Source organism: Staurois parvus, unplaced genomic scaffold, assembly GCF_062004578.1.
Source record: "Staurois parvus isolate SC_StPar_1 unplaced genomic scaffold, SC_StPar_1.0 ptg000818l, whole genome shotgun sequence".
Lineage (NCBI taxonomy): Eukaryota > Metazoa > Chordata > Amphibia > Anura > Ranidae > Staurois > Staurois parvus.
In genome coordinates this window covers 5,755,628-5,772,799 of record NW_028318614.1, presented here as the reverse complement: position 1 = coordinate 5,772,799, position 17,172 = coordinate 5,755,628, and the positions used below count along the sequence as shown (strand labels likewise).

Sequence of the window (17,172 nt, the reverse complement as noted above, 5' to 3'; positions counted from 1 at the left end):
CTGCTGCAGGGGTGCTGAGACTGCACTATAAGATGGATGAACCCTGGAATGAGCTGCTCACCCTGATCCCGGGTACCAGTACTGGGGGGTGAGTGGATCTGCCATTGAATGTGATGTGAATTCGGGCAGCAGCCCTTCTTGGGGGGCAGTATATGGCCCCATGTAAATGAGCGACTTCTCAGGTCTGTATATGTATACCGGGCCTCGGGCTCCCTGTGCACCTGACACACACCATTGGACGGACTGTATTATCTCAGTGGCCGCCCTCCTACCACCATCCGCTCCCACAGAACTGAACTGTTCACAGACTGGATTCAGCACCGCGGACAGAGCATGCGTGACAACCTCAGCCGCGCCTGGCGTGATCCCCAGTCTCCTCCCCATGGCAACGGCTGAGCCGCCTTGTCCAGCCGGCTGTCAGAGCGCCCGACGTCACCGGGTCACGTGCCCATCCCGGCCCACGTGGTCTGGGGAAAGCGTGCGCCCCGCGCTCCGCCCTCTCCCCCCCGGTCAGTAGTGGGAGAGTTCGGAGCTGCTGGCGGTGTACATGAGCCCGGCGGGGACCTGCTGAACCATGCTACGCCATGAGGGTAGAAAGGTGGCCCGGAAGTCCTCCCTGGACGGACAGTGCTGGGAGGAAGCGGAGACCCGGGGCAGGCTGTTCGCCAGTAAGTCTCTGTACAGAGGGGAGAGCTCCCGGAGAAGCACCGAGTCTGAGGTCTATGATGATGGGACCAACACTTTCTTCTGGTGAGCCGCCTCACAGCGCCCGTCCTGACCATTACCCTCCCCGGACACCCCGTACCTCCGCCTAGTGTAGAGCTGCTGTAGTACTACAAGCCCCAGCATGGGGACACACTACAAATACACCTGGGGCTGTAGTCCCTAGCAACCTTAGCCCTGAAAACAATAGTCCCTAGCAACAGTAGTCCTGAAAACAATGGCTCCTAGCAACCAGTCAGCTGTCTTCCCTCCACTCAGAGTGGTTGCTAGGGCTCCAGGCTTTGTTCAGGGTCTGTACATCACCCAGTACCGCTTTTTCTTTCCCTTGACATGGAGACTGTTGTGGTTCAGCCAATCATTAATCGCCAGAAAAAAACCAAATGGCCGGGTTGGATCTGTGCACACTGTTGATTCTTTATAAGAAGACCAGCCCCAGTGATCCTGAACACATAAAACATGTACCTTCTTATATGTATGGATCTCATAAACATGTACACTTGGCCTATAAGAGTGTGCACGTTTATATGGGGGTATCTGGTGGATACAGGAACAAGTATGCTTGGCCTATAATGTTGTGTTTTTTTTTTTATTATATAGGGTGGTAGCTGATGAGGGTATACACTTGGCATATAAAGATTTGTATGTTTTTATATTAGGCATCTAATGAGAGTATAAACATGTACACTTGGCCTGTAAGAGTATGCATGCTTATATAGGGATATCTGATGGCTGCAGGAACACGAATGCTTGGCTTATAAGGGTTTTTTGTTTGTAGGGAGGTAGCCAACGAGGGCATAAACATATATACACTTGGCCTATAAGGATATACATATTTATTTTAGACATCTGATGAGAGCATAAACATGTACACTTGGCCTGGAAGAGTATGCCTGTTTATATAGGGTTATCTGGTGGGTGCAGGAACATGTCCACTTGGCTTATTAATGTATGTTTAGATAGGGCATTCTGATGAGCACATAAACATATATGCTTAGCCTATAAGGGTGTGCTTTTTTTTTGAGAGGTAGCTGATGAGGGCATAAACATGCTCACTTGGCCTGTAAATGAATGCATGTTTTCTATGCAGGTTTCTGGTAAGCATATAAACACTTGCCCAATAAAGGAATACTTGTTTATATAGCAGTATGTAATGAGAGTTTAAACATGTACAGTTGACCCATAAGAGTATGCATGTTTATAAATAGGTATTTGATGAGAGCATAGACATGTACAGTTGGCCTAAAGGAGTAAGCATGTTTATATAGTGTATCTGATGAGAGCATAAACATGTACAGTCGGCCTATAAGAATAAGCATGTTTATATAGAGGTATCTGATGAGAGCATAGACATGTACAGTCGGTCTATAAGAGTAAGCATGTTTATATAGAGGTATCTGATGAGAGCATAGACATGTACAGTCGGCCTATAAGAGTAAGCATGTTTATATAGTGGTATCTGATGAGAGCATAAACATGTACAGTCGGCCTATAAGTAAGCATGTTTATATAGCGTATCTGATGAGAGCATAAACATGTACAGTCGGCCTATAAGAGTAAGCATGTTTATATAGAGGTATCTGATGAGAGCATAAACATGTACAGTCGGCCTATAGGAGTAAGCATGTTTATATAGAGGTATCTGATCAGGCAAATTTTATCCCCTTAATGAAATAAAGAGAGTTGGGGAGACTTTCAAAAAGAGGAGCTTCCTGGATAGGTCGCATAAATTTGGTAAAGATGGTGATCGTCCCAAAGATTCTTTCTAGGTGTCACAAGCTGCCAATACACTTGCCAGGGTCCTTCGGGGTAATAAAGAAGTTGATACTCAGGTTTATATGGGCAAATAATAAACCAAGAATCTGTTACGATGTACTGTGTAGGGTAAAAAGGATTGTGGGATTGGGGTTGCCTCATTTTAGGAAATATTACTTAGCGGTGTTGTTATCATGAATAGTAGACTGGACATTTCATTCACAAGGGAAGGGTAACTATGGAAGGAACACGAAGTAAAGCACAGCTAGGGAAGGTTGTATGGGCACCACATACATTTCATATATTAGATGAGAATACTAGTCCTTTAAAAAAAAAAAGTGTTAGGTGTGTGGGATGGAATTTATACGCAGAAAGGATGGAAATCTAACTCTGGTTTGACTCCTTTAGTGGGTACGGAATATTGTCCCCCCTGCGAAGGATACAATTTCTGGATTAAAGATAAAAGTGCACATTTGAAGGATATTTTGCATACAGGGTAGTTGCATACCAAGAGTTATGGAGAGAAAATGATTTATTTTTTTACATTAGATGAGTGGCGATATGGGCAATTGGGACGTTTTGTTTCATCGCTCCCTCAGACACTGGGGGCCTCGGAGGATATTCACCCACATGAAAAACTGTTGAATGTTAATACAGTAACAAAACAAGCCACTTCCAGGATATATAAGATCCTGATAGATGTGGAGGGAACTGATCCTCCTGGGTTCTTGGGAAAATGGGAAAAGGAGTTTGGAACAGAATTAAATGAACAACAAAGGAATAAAATATTTAAATTAACACATGGGGTGACAAACATGATCACAGTAGAAATGAATTATAAATGTTTGACAAGATGGTATATCACACTGTGTGTGGCACATAAACAACAAATAGATGTTTCACCTTTATGTTGGAGAGGCTGTGGGGGAAAAAAAAAAAAAAAAAGAGTACAATGGCACATATATGGTGGGATTGCCTGAAAATACAGGATTTTTGGAAATAAATAATTGTACCCAGGAAATCAGTGGGATTACTATACAAATGGACCCATGGACATGTCTATTTTATTTAGAGCCTGTAGGCAAACGGTATAAAAACAGGATATTATATCATTTAATCAGGGTGCCTAAGGGCTTGATTCCCAGGTTTAGGCGAGCCCTGGAGCCACCAAGAATAAATGATTGGCTAAATAGAGTGGAAAATATTTTTAGGATGGGTTAACTGTGTCATATGGAGGTGGATAAAATGGAAGAATTGAGGAAAATATGGAGTAGTCGGTTGGACTTTAAAACATCGAGAAGATATTCAGAACTGGTATGGAGTTTAGAGGGGAAAGGTTCGTGGAAAACTGATGGGAAACCTGAAAGAATGAGAGGTTGTGAGAAGGATGGGTACATAGATATTGATAGATAAGATGAGTAAGGATTTAATTAAGATCTGGACAGGGGTTTTAATATGGGGGGCTTTGGGGGAGTGTGGGAAGTAGGGAGGGGTAGGGGATAAGATGTTGTAAAAGATATCTTTTGAACTTGTGAATGTGATGTATATTGGGTTGTTAAATGTTTATTTTTATTTTTGTATTGAAAAACTAAATAAAGATATAATAAAAAAATATATGTAGAGGTATCTGATAAGAGCATAAATATGTACAGTCGGCCTATAAGCGTTAGCATGTTTATATAGAGGTATCTGATGAGAGCATAGACATGTATAGTTGGCCTAAAGGAGTATACATGTTTATATAGAGGTATCTGATGCGTGTAAACATGTACGCTTGACCCATAAGAGTGTGCTTGTTTATTTAGGGGTATCTATTGAGCACAAAAACATGCACACTTGGCTAATAAGGGTATGCATGTTTATATGGAGGTATCCGGTAAGTATATAAACATGCACACTTGACCAAAGCGGTATACTTGTTTATACAGAGGTATCTGATGAGAGCATAAACATGTACAGTCAGCCTATAAGAGTATGTATGTTTTTATAGTGGTATCTGATGAGCACTAAAAACATGTACACTTGGCTAATAAGGATTGCATGTTTATATGGAGATTACTGATGACATAAACGTGCACTTAGCCAGTAATGATATGCATGTTTCTATAGGGGTATCTGATGAGAGCATCAACTTACACTTGACCTGTAAGAGTATGCATGTTTATATGAAGGTATCTGAGTACATAAACATGCGCACTTGACCTAGAATGGAATGCTTGTTTATACATTTGTCTGCTTAATATAAGCCAAATTTTAATTTGTTGATTTGGTTGGACATGCATGATCCATCCGCTGCTTAGCATCCATCACTGACTCTGTTATATAGACCTTTGACAGCACAGGAGCCCCATCCAGATATGTGATGTTTACCACTAAGCATAAAGATTTTTGGGGGGGGGGTGGAGGGGATTTAATGTAATTCTAAAGCCTACGCATTCCCTGCTTTAAGGTAAAAAATGAACACTGTTTAGGTAACCGTCTCACTCATCCCAATACATATACACTCACTTAATCTGGCACTGTGCCTGTCTGTAGTGGCGCTCCCCACTCTCACAGGCTTTGCTGAGGCAGCAAGAGTCATTGCTGCTGTCAGTCCAATTCAGTGATAATATGGCAGGGCCGAGATAAGCTGTCTGTGTCTGTGGAAGCACGCAGCGCAGCTTGGCATCAAGCCCGTCGGTGTGCCACGAAAAAGTTTAGAAATCACTTCCATAATCCCCGTTACCGGCTAACCTAGGTTATTAGAGATGCAAGCTTTCAGGATTCTTTACATGCCATCATTAGGCTTTATAAATCCTGACGAAGGGATCTAAGGAATCGGGAAAGCTTGCATCGCTAACAACTGAAGTTGGCTAATAAAACGGGATCATTTAAAAACCAAACTTTGTGGAATGTTATTCAGCGAGGTTTGAGATAAGGTACTGAGAGAACTTCCTGATGGCTTCAGACAAAGGTAATTTAGAACTCCATGTGGCTCACGAGCTATTGGTGGATGAGAGCAATCTTATACAACCCCAAGCTGTGGAGTGTGGTGGTATTATTTTTAGTAAGCTGGGGCTTGATGCTCAGACATACTTAGAGCCCCCATGCTGCAGACTTTTGACATAGATCCCCAACCCACTGTCACAAGGAGGTGGCCTTTTCCATAGATCCACTATGGTTTTGCCATAGTGTACTCGCGGTTTGGGTGCGGATTACTGCGCTTTGTCTTAAACTTCCATCCGATTGGGTGGCTGTGGTGCATTTTCTGAAAGTGCACCAATTGTCCTGCATACGGGACCTGCACAAAATCTGTGGGTACATTGCGCTTCACCTGTACTGCCAGAAAACCCCAACTGATCAGCATGAAAGGAGCCGAATACCTCACGCCTTGCTTTTGCAGGCTCTTCCATCTGTGTGGCTATTTCCCTGCAGCCACTTCTCTAAGGGTCTGACCTGCAGTTGCACACTTACCTCTTCACATACAATGCCAGAATAAATGGGACTGCCCACAACCCAAGGAGTCAGAAGAGAACACCAGAATGAGGAATACAGTAAGTCATATTTGACCTTTTCTTCTGTTCTCTGGAGTTGACTAGCATGTAATCCTTCCATCAGAGAGCTGGACAGTGTGCAATTGGGTCCGCACACCTGCACCCACATGGGTGTCAAATTGGGAGCAGCGGCTGTGTTTCAATTGACATGAATGAGACTGCCTGCATGAGGATACATGAAACACCTGTGCATCCCTGTACAGGTAAGCCCCCGGTCACATCAAAGCCGAATTTGAAATCGTGCGACTTGCAGTGAAGTTGCACGATTTCAAAATCTGGTGACCTGCCAATTGCAGTTGCAATTTGCAAGACATCTGACACCGATGTCTATGCAAATTGCTACAAAAGTAGTGCACGCGCTGCTTTAGAAATCGGTGCGGCTCTGACCAAGTCGGAACCGCACCGATATGACCGCTCTAGTAACAGACAATAGGGTGCGACTTGGCATACTATTTGCAAGTAGCCTGGCATGCAAATTGCATGCCAAGTCGCACCCGATGTGACTGGCGTGTAAATGTGGTCCTTGCACGGGTGTATGCTGTGGTACACCCCAGTGAGTGAGGCATTTTGGTAAAGTGCAACTATTGCCTGCAGCAGAAAGTTATGTTTATTTTGTAGCAAGTTGCTGTTGGTTAAACTTGAAAGACTTGTCCCCCCTTAAAAAAAAAAAAAAAAAGGAAAAAAATCTCAGGAATGCAAAACAACCCCCCATTCTACCTGGCTTTTTATGCACTCACAAGGTTAGGGTGCTGTCACTGGGAAAGTTGTAGGGTCCCACATCCAGGCTTAGGAATGTCTTTGACAGCTTGCAGGAGGCTGCTGGGAGTTGGGCTGCAAGGCAGGTACTTGTTTTGCTTCAATGTTTGATTGCTCTTTTGCTTCTGCTTGTGTTTTATTCTGTGGTTGGGGACTGCAGTACAAAAACTAATCTATCTTCACTCAAGAACCATTTTTAGATAGGTGCCCTAGTTCAACCCGTTTTCTGGAACTTCCTGGGACAGTACTTGGTTTTTATTATCTGCATGTTGAATATATTTCTTATGTTCTGTGAGCTTTTTTAAGCTGATATAAGAGTAGTTTAAAACAGAAGATTCCAATATCTTGAACATTTTCGATCTAGTTGGAGGTCCTTTCAGTCATTCTTGTACATGACCAGCTTAGTAACACTAGGTGACATTGGCCCTATGAGCTGGCAAGTATACGAAGTTCTAGTTCTTGCTGACCTCTGGTGAAGGTCAGGGTTTAACTTGCAGAATCCCGTGCTAGCCAGACATTATGCAGCTTTAAAAGCTGAACTCCGGGATACTTGTTAACTAGTACTATACTGTTAGATATGTACAGTACAAACATCATTTTTATTATAAAACTTTCTAGTTTGGGATAAAAATACCATTTTGGAGTCTGACATCATACAGTTAATTGAGAAAGTTCAGCTATGGCTGGGCACTTTGAGGAGGTATCAGGGAGGCGATGATGTGACTCCCACTTACGTTGCGATGCTGGTAGGACAAACTGCATGCACAATTATTTAGTGGAAATTGTAGTTGGGAATGTGGACAGGACTGTGGGTTGGTATGTCTAAACTTTTCTGGGCAGGGCAGACTAGGAGTCTCTTGTCCTGTCAATCAAACGAATCAATGTTAGCGGGCAGGTCAGACGAGGAGTACGATACACCTGAGTCCTCCCACTGCACTAAGCTGCAATGTAGTTACTTTGCTACTTCTAAATGAACTCCATATGAGATGTTACAAGACCGATGGCCTGGAGAAAGCTAGTATAGGGGGTGCTGGCCTTACAGAACGGGAAATGATCTTTTATCATGCAGGATTAAACTGGGCATTTCTCTGTGGGTAAGTGGCTGCTTAAAGACTTGATTATATTGATTTAAAGGTAATATCTGACCTATCCAAATATGTGATAACATTTCTGATACAGTTTTAGCATTAAAGAGGGACTTCATCTTACCTAGTCAAACTACAAGTCCCATCAGGCCTCTGCCTTTGGGAGTCAATCTTGTAATTGTCAGCCTTGCAATGCTCATGGGATTTGTATTTCCACAACAGCTGGAGGGCCACTGTTTGACACCCCTAACCTAGAGCGATCAACAGTGGCCTAGTAGTTCAGTGAGAAGCAAGGGCTGTTGGGACTTGTAGTTTTCCTATTCACAGAACACTGTGACTGAATGACAGTCGGGAGGGCAGAGCCCCACATGGTCAGTTTTTTTTTTAGTTTGTGACAGCTAGCTGGGGGTGAGGGGGGAGAAGATCCCCCACTAGCTGTCAGAGCAAGGACTGGGGGGTGCGGTGGCTGGTGCATTTGTAAGATGTTACACATGGAATAGAGGTGTAACCTGTTACATAAAGTGAACTTATCCCTTAAAATCCCTAACACTTGTTCTTATATGGGGGGAAAAAAAGTACTAGTCCATAGAGTCCAGTGTTGTGTTGCTCCTTGTGCCCACTGCTCCTGTGCTGCCATCTTTAAATGAGAAGAAAAACATATAATCTGTGGATCTCTGGGACCTGGCAGATACTAACTGCATGGCTGCGCATGCGTGAAATCTTGCAGGATGCCTCCTGGGATGTGTGGAACTGACATCCCAGGAGAAAGTGGGTGGCCAGATATAGTAAAACTATAAAAAGTATTAAAATGCATGCAATTATGTAAGAGGGAGGGGGAAGAGGCAGGAGAGAGGATGTTTAAACGGGTGAGGGTGACAGTTTTGTGTGTGGCATGATATGGTGATCGAGCATGGAGTATCATTGAATCAGACCAGTGTCCTGACACAAACCTTTAATGTATTATTCCTAGCTAAAAATGCTGAATGAGAGTTTGCATTAACAAGGTACATGTGACTGCTTTTATTCTGGAACAGTGTTTTCAACTGTAATCCTTTGGGACAGCAAGCAGAACACGATCTTTGTATGACAATACATGTATTCAGTATTGTATGTTAGTATCATGACTGTTTGTGATTTTGTTGGTGATAATAACTTTATAGGGGACCCTGTAAGATTTATTTGGCTCTTAACCTCAGTGGTTCCTAAGGTCTGTGGTTTGAATCCCTGCGGAAGAAGATCTTGTATTATTGTGTGAGTGAGTTTTGATTCAGAGGAGTTTTAATTTGTCTCCAGAGATCCGGTACAATCATCGAGCATATGGGGTTCCCCAGGGTTTTATTAATTGTCAACAAAATGATCCCAAGCACTTACTTGCAAGGATTTAAAAACTGTTCTGCATGTTTATCATAAGCAGTGTGAACTCTGGAATATAATTTACATCAGTGACTGATATAGGTTAGTAAGAGCCCATCATGAAAATTAGATTTTCAAGCCCCAGCTTGTTCCTATAGCCAAATGCTGTGCATTTATAGATTGGACTGTAGGAGGAGTTGCTTATTATTATTATTATTATTATTATTATACAGTATTTATAAAGCGCCAATAGTTTGCTCAGCGCTGTACATTACAAAGGGGACAGAACGTGACAGAACAATACCAATACAATGCAAAACATGAGGGGATTGAGGGCCCTGCTCTTTCAAGCTTACTTAACTATAATTCATTTTTATGAAAGTAGTTAGCAAGGGTTACTAGTTGTATCCCCCTTTTTATTCTGTTACTTGTATATGCTAAATCTGCTGATCGTCGGGTACATTGATTAACGGGCTCCTAATAAATGCACATTTTTTTACCTGCAAAAAGATGTGCATTTATTTATTTTACAAAGGTGAACTTACCTTTTAAGGGCTAGTTCACATTAGATGCAGTCCAGAGCGTTTTTTGTCTGCATCAAAAATGCTCTGTTTTCCAGGTATTCCAATGGCCCTAGTTCACACCAGTGCAGTCAGTTCCAGTCAGTTTCCGGTGCAGAAAAAAATAAGTAGAACATCTTGCATTTTTTTGTTGCATAGAACTATACTGGAACATGGAAAACTGCATCAAAACTGTACAAAAACTGAGTGCAGTGTGAACTGTAAGCAAAAACGTATCCAGAATGCATCCGTAGTGCTTTTTTTGTGGTGTGAACTGGCCCTAAAGGATAACTCCACTTTCATGGGATTAACAAAACAAAATATAGCATGTATAATTGTGACACAAGTCATATTGTAATTGAATATGATTAAAAATGACCTTTCTTTTTCAATCTGTAGTACTGTAATCAACATGTGGTTCACTGCGAACGCTGCTTTGAAATTGCGCTACTATAGCACGATTTCAGAGTCGCTGATCAGTGTGACTTGATGTGCGCCTTGTCGACATCTGTGCGACCTCATGCACAGATGTCAATGCAAGTCGCACATGAAATCATTGAAATTAGTGCAGGAACATTTTTCAATGTCTGTGCAAATTGTATTCTCACCTATTTGACAGTTTCATAGCTGGCAATAGGGTGCAGCTTTAATCTGTCAAGTCACCTGACAAGTCACACCGGTGTGAACCAGGGCTAAATTGAAATGCAATATGGCAGCCTGGAGGCCTACTGTACACAGATGGTGTTCAGGAACCCCCCCCCCCCCCCCCCCCCAGCAATTTCATTTTCTTATGGTGTTATTGGCTTATTGATTTTTGCAAAAGTCTGCACTGAGATAGCAGTCAGATTTTTAGCATCTGCTGCAACAAAAATATCCTTTTTGGTGAATTACTCCTAAAGGGAAATCCCCTCTAAGGCTAGGTTCACACCTATGCAGTGTGCGTTTTGAGCCATTGCTTTTTGCACTTACATTTTTTATGCCTTTTTTTTTGTTGTTTTTTTTTTTTTTTTTTCTTGTTGCTAGGCAGATTTAAAACTCATCAATAACACGGCAAAAACACACTACATGCTTTTCTGCAGCGTCCCCTTTGAAGTCTGTACAGTCAAAAACGCAACTTTTTGCGTTAAAAAAAAAAAAGTCCCTGACCCTTTTCCAAAAAACGCTGAGATGTGAATGTGTCCCATAGGAAATCAAGCTAAATGGACTGTATGGAGTTTCTGTAAAATGCTGCGGAAAACACTTGGGTGGGAACCTAGGGTAAAAGGGATGCAGACCCTGCACTTTCCTCAGAAGCCTACAGGTGCAGCAGCTGATTGATAGTTATGAAACCACTTCCATACAGAGTCACTCTGTACATGGACACAAACAATTTCTTCAGAATAACAAAAGCTAGAAATCTGCAACAAAGTTTGTTAAAATCCCTGCAATGTACATAGATCATCCAAAGGGGAGTTTTTTTTCCTTAAAGTTGGAGTTACTTTATGTCTTACCTCTGTCATTGATTCAAATGGCAGAACTTTAGTGAACACTAGAGACTCTACTGTTAATTGGTGAAAGACGAGCTTGAAAACTGGAACAAGTGAGCATGAAGCCCAGCGCTGATAAGTGACAACCCTCCCTTGCAGTGAGGCTGCAGGAACTCAGGAATTTTTAAAAGTATCAGAAGTACTTGCAGAAACATGGTACCTGCGCTTCAGCACCGTTACTGATCCGGTTCACTACAGGAAAGCACAAGCCTGTGCTAAAAGAATTCTATAAGCTGTCATTGCTGACCTTGCTAGTGCTAGTTGAGTTTATGGATATTATTTTGTGCGTAGTGACTGCTGGATAGTGTTAGCCTTGTAAAAAGGCTAGTCAGGCAAGTCCAACTTCACCTTCTTTTTATTTTAATAAGGGGAGAGGTGAAGAACTGTCTCTTGAATTTGTAGCTACAAAGCAAAGGTTTTGTGTATCTGTGTATTATAATAAGGTGCGGCATGGCTGCACAAAATAGAATACTTTAACCCCTGACTTGTATCAGACATATACACAGAGTACACACAGCTAAAAGGATGATCCCATCACACGATAAGGTGACAAGTGCTTGTGCGCACTGCAGAAAAACATCAGAACAGTCCTAAAGGCTAAGTTTACCTATCTGAAAAAAATATTAAATGCACATATTTTGCAGGTAAAATATGCAAATTTAGTTTCACAGGACTTTGCAGAGCATTGCACCTGCGATCAGTTGAATGTGGGTGCAATATCAGGCTCCTGCAGACACATCACCCAGCTTTCTTTCTCATACCTCTGTATGGGCTTTCTGTTTAAAAGCTGGAGGAAATGTCAATCTTTAAGGGCACTCATCAGCACCCTCGCAGTCCATTGAGATCTACAAGTTGTCTGCCACAGTGGAAGATGGGGCTTGTAGTTACTTCATAGTGGAAATATTTCACATCACAAACAGAAGAGTTGCAAGGTTTTGGAGCCGTGAAGGACCCTTTCGTCAAGTATGTGTTGTAGTTTCTTCATTCACAGATTCCTGTGAATAGATGATGTGGCTGTGCTGGCAGAGCCCTGCACAGCCACGCCGATTTTAATATGCGGCTGCAACTATCAAAATAAAAAAGGGGGAGGTAAGGTGAGGAGGGGGGTTCTGTCGTAAATGGTGTTTAACATGTTTAAAAGGTGAACCTATCCTTTAAATAGAGAGGCACTCGCAGGACGTTTGAAGAGGAGTCACAGCTTAGTAAAGCTGTTTTAAATGTGTCTATGACACCTCTTGGAAAAAAATACAGCAGAGCTGAGGAAAAGTGCATTTGGGAAGTTCAACTAACAGGTACAATATAAAATGAAATGTTTAGTGTATTGAAAGAACAGCATTAAATACACTAATGCAAAGACCACTTCCATTGTGATTTTAGTAGCAAGAGCCTTTTAAAAATGGGGTCGTGCATGCATGGGACTTCAGGCTATGGGGTCATGCATGTAGTAGTGGATGTTTCCTGCTTGCATGCGGCCCCTGCTTCTTCCTTTTTTTTTTTTTTTTAACCTAGATAGAATTTTCAAAATCCATTGAATACAAATCTCACTGCAGTGTGTTAAGTTGGTGCCTGGTCCCCCCTGCTTCCACTTCACCTTTTGCAGTTGATCTGGAATGTTGTCTTAGCCTAAGTTCACATTGTGAATTGAATGCGAATCGCACAGGAATCCCACTGCATTTCTGTGCAAACCACATTCAATGCGGTGCTATTTGAGCCCATTCAGTTTGGATGGCTCAGATTGTTCCGCATCAAAAACAAGCGGGCAGCTTTTTAACTTTCCATGGACACCCACAGCAGATTGCAGAACACAATGTGATTGCTATGCGGGGCTGGAGATGCACAGGAATCGCTGTGTTTCCCACACCATCAGCATGAGCCAGGGCTCAGGATGGATTCACACCAGCACACTTGGGTTTGACAGCAGCGTGATATTATCAGTGTTTTACACACAGTTCACATTGACTTAAGCACATCAAAGCAGCAGCATGCAGGACTTTGATACGAATTAATGAAAATGCTTGAAATAATACAGTGCTTCTCAATTATTTTCTGTCATGCCCCCCCTAGGAAGAAGAAAACATTTCGCGCCCCCCGCGTGACTGTAAATGACACTTGCTGACCCCTGTTGCAGTATGGTGCTGCCGCAGCCAGCATATGTGGTTGCAGCAGCACCTCTGCACTGCACACTTACCAGCTTTTCCCTCACTCGATTTTCGCGGGTCCGCTCGGCTCCGCCTCCTCGCCCATGATTGGCCGCCTGTGTACCTTTCCTGAGCTACAGTTCTGGCGGCCAATCACCGGTGAGGAGGCGGAGCCAAGCGGCAGGAGTGAGGGAGTGGCCGGAGTGACGGAAGGAGCAGCACTTCCTGGGTGGATCATCGTGGGACCCAGGTAAGAGACAGCAGCCCTCTGCCCACCCCTGTACTTAGTGTCCCTTCTGTCGGAAAGGGGGGAGGGACGGCCGGAAAATACGGTATGTTCCCCGAGGTCAAACGAGGTCAAAGCCTCGCGCCCCCCCGGGGGGCGCGCCCCACTATTTGAGAAGCACTGGAATAATAGAAGTCAGTGTGTGTAAAACGCTGATAAATCACGCTGTGCATTGTTGCACCAATTGCCAGGTGCTGAAGGCAGATTCTTGAGGTGCAGCTGAGGCTAATACCAACTTGCCTGGCTCCTGGGCTCTCCTTTTCTTAATACTGGAATATTTTAAAACTTTGATCAATCAAGCCAAAATAGTGCTGACTTATTTGAAATGGATCCAAGTTAACGTGATACTAAAGATTCATTTTTTTTGTCTTTTTTTATATATAGATAACAAACATGTCATACTTACCTTCTCTGTGCAGTGGTTTTGCACAGAGCAGCCCCGATCCTCCTCTTCTTTGGTCTCCTGCTGATGCTCTTTGGCTCCTTCCCCCTGCTGAGTGCCCCCAGAGCAATCTGCTTATGCATGCTAGCTCCAGAGCCGCCTCTGTGTGTCCATAAGACACTGCCCCCTATTCCCTCCTCAGTGGTTGTGACTGACAGCAGTGGAAACCAATAGCTCCCGCTGTTGTGTCTCAGCCAATGTGGAAGAAGAGCAGCTGCTCCCCTGCACATCACTGGATCGAGATCAGGCTCAGGTAAGTATTGGGGAGGCTGGTGGGGGGAGCTGCACACTCTGCTGCCTTCAGCCCTTACAACCACATTAATTTAAATAAACAGATCATTTTAACCACTTGCCTACCAGGCACTTATACCCCCTTATTTACCAGGCCAATTTTCAGCTTTCAGCGCTGCCGCACTTTGACAATTGCGCGGTCATGCAACATTGTACCCATATGAAATTTTGATCTTTTTTTCTCACAAATAGAGCTTTCTTTTGGTGGTATTTAATCGCCACTGGGCGCTTTACTTTTTGCGCTATAAATAAAAAAAAGTGCAAAAAATTTGAAAAAAAAAAGTTTCTTTGTTTCTCTTATAAAATTTTTCAAACAGGTAATTTTTCTCCTTCACTGATGTGCGTTGATGAGGCAGCACTGATGGGCACTGATAGGCGGCACTGATAGGCAGCACTAAAGGGCACTGATAGGCAGTACTAATGAGGTGGCACGGATAGACGGCACTGATAGACAGCACTAATGAGGTGTCACGGACAGGCGGCACTGATAGGTGACACTGATGATGGGTACTGATAGACGGCACTGACTGGCATCACTGCTGGGCACTGACTGGCACAACCGCTGGGCACTGACTGGTGGCACTGCTGGGCTGTCCTGGTGGGTGGGCACAGGTGGGTGGCACTTCTGGGCACAGGTGGGTGGCACTTCTGGGCACAGGTGTGTGACACTGCAGAGTGGCACAGGTGGGTGCACTGCTGGGCATAGGTGGGCGGAGCTAGTGGGCGCACTGCTGGGCACAGGTGGGCGGAACTTGCGGGTGGCACTGCTGGGCACCGATCATCAGGGCACTGATCATCAGTGGCCTGATGATCTGTGCCGATCCCCGCTCTGACAATTGCCGGTTCTCGGCAGTACTTTCCTCACGATCTGACAGCGTGAGGAAAGTGCAGCCGAGAACCGGCACTTGCATTTCCCTCTGATCAGCGTGTCATTGGACACCGCTGATCACGTGGTAAAAGGCCACTGTGATTGGCCTTTTACCACATCACGTGATCAGCTGTGTCCGTAGGACACAGCGATCATGGAGATCGCTGGATGCGCACCCCCTGGGGCGCGCAGGAGAGCGCGTTCTGGGAGGATGTCATATGACGACCACCCAGAACTGGCCGGCCGCAGTGCAGCCGTCATTAGGCTATCTGTGGTCGGCAACTAGTTAAAAACAGTCTGAAAATGAATAAATCAGTGTTGCTTTGGTAAGCATATCATCAATAATAAACTCCTGTCTTTTTGCATATCTTCTGTTAAATGTAAATATGTCAAGGTAAATAATTTTAATTTAGTATTTTCTTTTTTTAATTTCACTTTCAGTGTGAAAGTAAGTAATGTTACTGTTTGTCATTGATAAATAACATAGTCGACGTTGATACGTGAGTAAATCTGACAACTTGCTGAAATTCATTATACTGCAGTAGTTTGCCAAGAAGAAATTATCCTTGGAGAGAAAAGTTGACTGACAGCATGACAGACTTGGCCCGCAGAAATGAACTCCGTAAGTTGGTAGTCAGACCCAGCATTTCACAGCAATGGAAGCTTCCTGTCTCTACATTGTGGAATCTATTGTTTAGTTGCATTGTTATAGAAGCATGTCAAATACAAATGAAACCGATCTGAATTGTGTGGCAGCCCTATTAAAGTGGCATTAAAAGTCGAAGTACTGTGTGAATGAATGCACCATAGAAAAAAAAGCCACGTATTAAAATAAAATGCTTGTTTTTACTTTTTTTTTTTTTTTTTTTTATAATTCAAATATCCTAGTCCTGCAGATCTGTAGCTGCTGTAAATCCACTTCCAGTCTGCATGCATGCAGTTCAGCAATGGGTGCATGATACTTCTCAGAGTGACTTTTTCATGGTGACAACAGGGGATCATGCTTTCGTAATGGGAGTTGAAATAGCCGATTAAAGCTTTCATTTGCGTTTTCATATACTTTGAACCTCTCCCTTTGCGCATTCCTTCCTAAAGCTCCCTGCCACCCTGTTTGCAAGATGGAACTCTTCACAATCGTATCCTTTTGTTTACTCCCCTGGTGATCCAGTCTGTGCCTGGAGCTGAAGGAAATGCCTGGTACTACCAAAAAGTTGTTAAAGTGGTTGTAAAGGCTCAAGATTTTTTACCTTCATGCATGCTATTCATAAAGGTAAAAAAACCTGTGTGGAGCAGCTTCCCCAGACATCCCCCCCCCCCCACTTATCTGAGCCCTATCGCGATCCAGCAATGTGAAGGAAAACCTCTGCTTTCTGGGGACTTTCCCACATTGGCTAAGACAGCAGCGGGAGCCATTGGCTCCCACTGCTGTCAATCACAGCCAGTGAGCCAATGAGGAGGGGGGGGAGGTGGGCAAGCTACGGCTCTGCTTATGAATAGACATGCAGAGCAGTGGCTTGGGAGTGAACCTGCTTGAGTACCCCCATAGCAAGCTGCGTGCTCTGGGGGCACTAGGCAGGAGGGAAGGGCCCAGATGACGTCACTCCCATGCATGGGCACCAGAATCACAATCATGGCACAGCCCTCTGAAATGGTGGCAAGCTCGGTGTGCCTTCAATGCAGAGTGCTCTGCACATGCACCGGTAATGTCACCGGATGCTGAAATTGTGAATATCTCCTAAATTGTGAACATTTAGCAGATATTCATTGTATCTACAGGGAATCCTTTTTGTAAGCTTACCTGTAGGTACAAGTTTAAAGCCAGATTAAACCAAAAGTACATTTTAAATTATATTGCAGTT

At 43.6% G+C, this 17,172-nt stretch overlaps 1 protein-coding gene across 2 annotated transcripts in view; it reads left to right on the top strand.

The window, feature by feature from the left end:
* Positions 1-455: 455 nt before the first annotated feature.
* The window catches only part of PTDSS2 (phosphatidylserine synthase 2), a 109,602-nt gene continuing 92,885 nt past the window's right edge, over positions 456-17,172 (top strand). The window contains exon 1 of one of the 2 annotated variants that reach the window (XM_089654972.1): positions 456-750. In XM_089654972.1, coding sequence (XP_089511098.1) covers positions 575-750 — 176 coding nt within the window. In that variant the 5' untranslated portion in view covers positions 456-574. Of the gene's footprint in view, positions 751-7,726; positions 7,859-17,172 lie in introns of those variants that run through there. The other variant, XM_089654973.1, reaches the window with a different exon arrangement.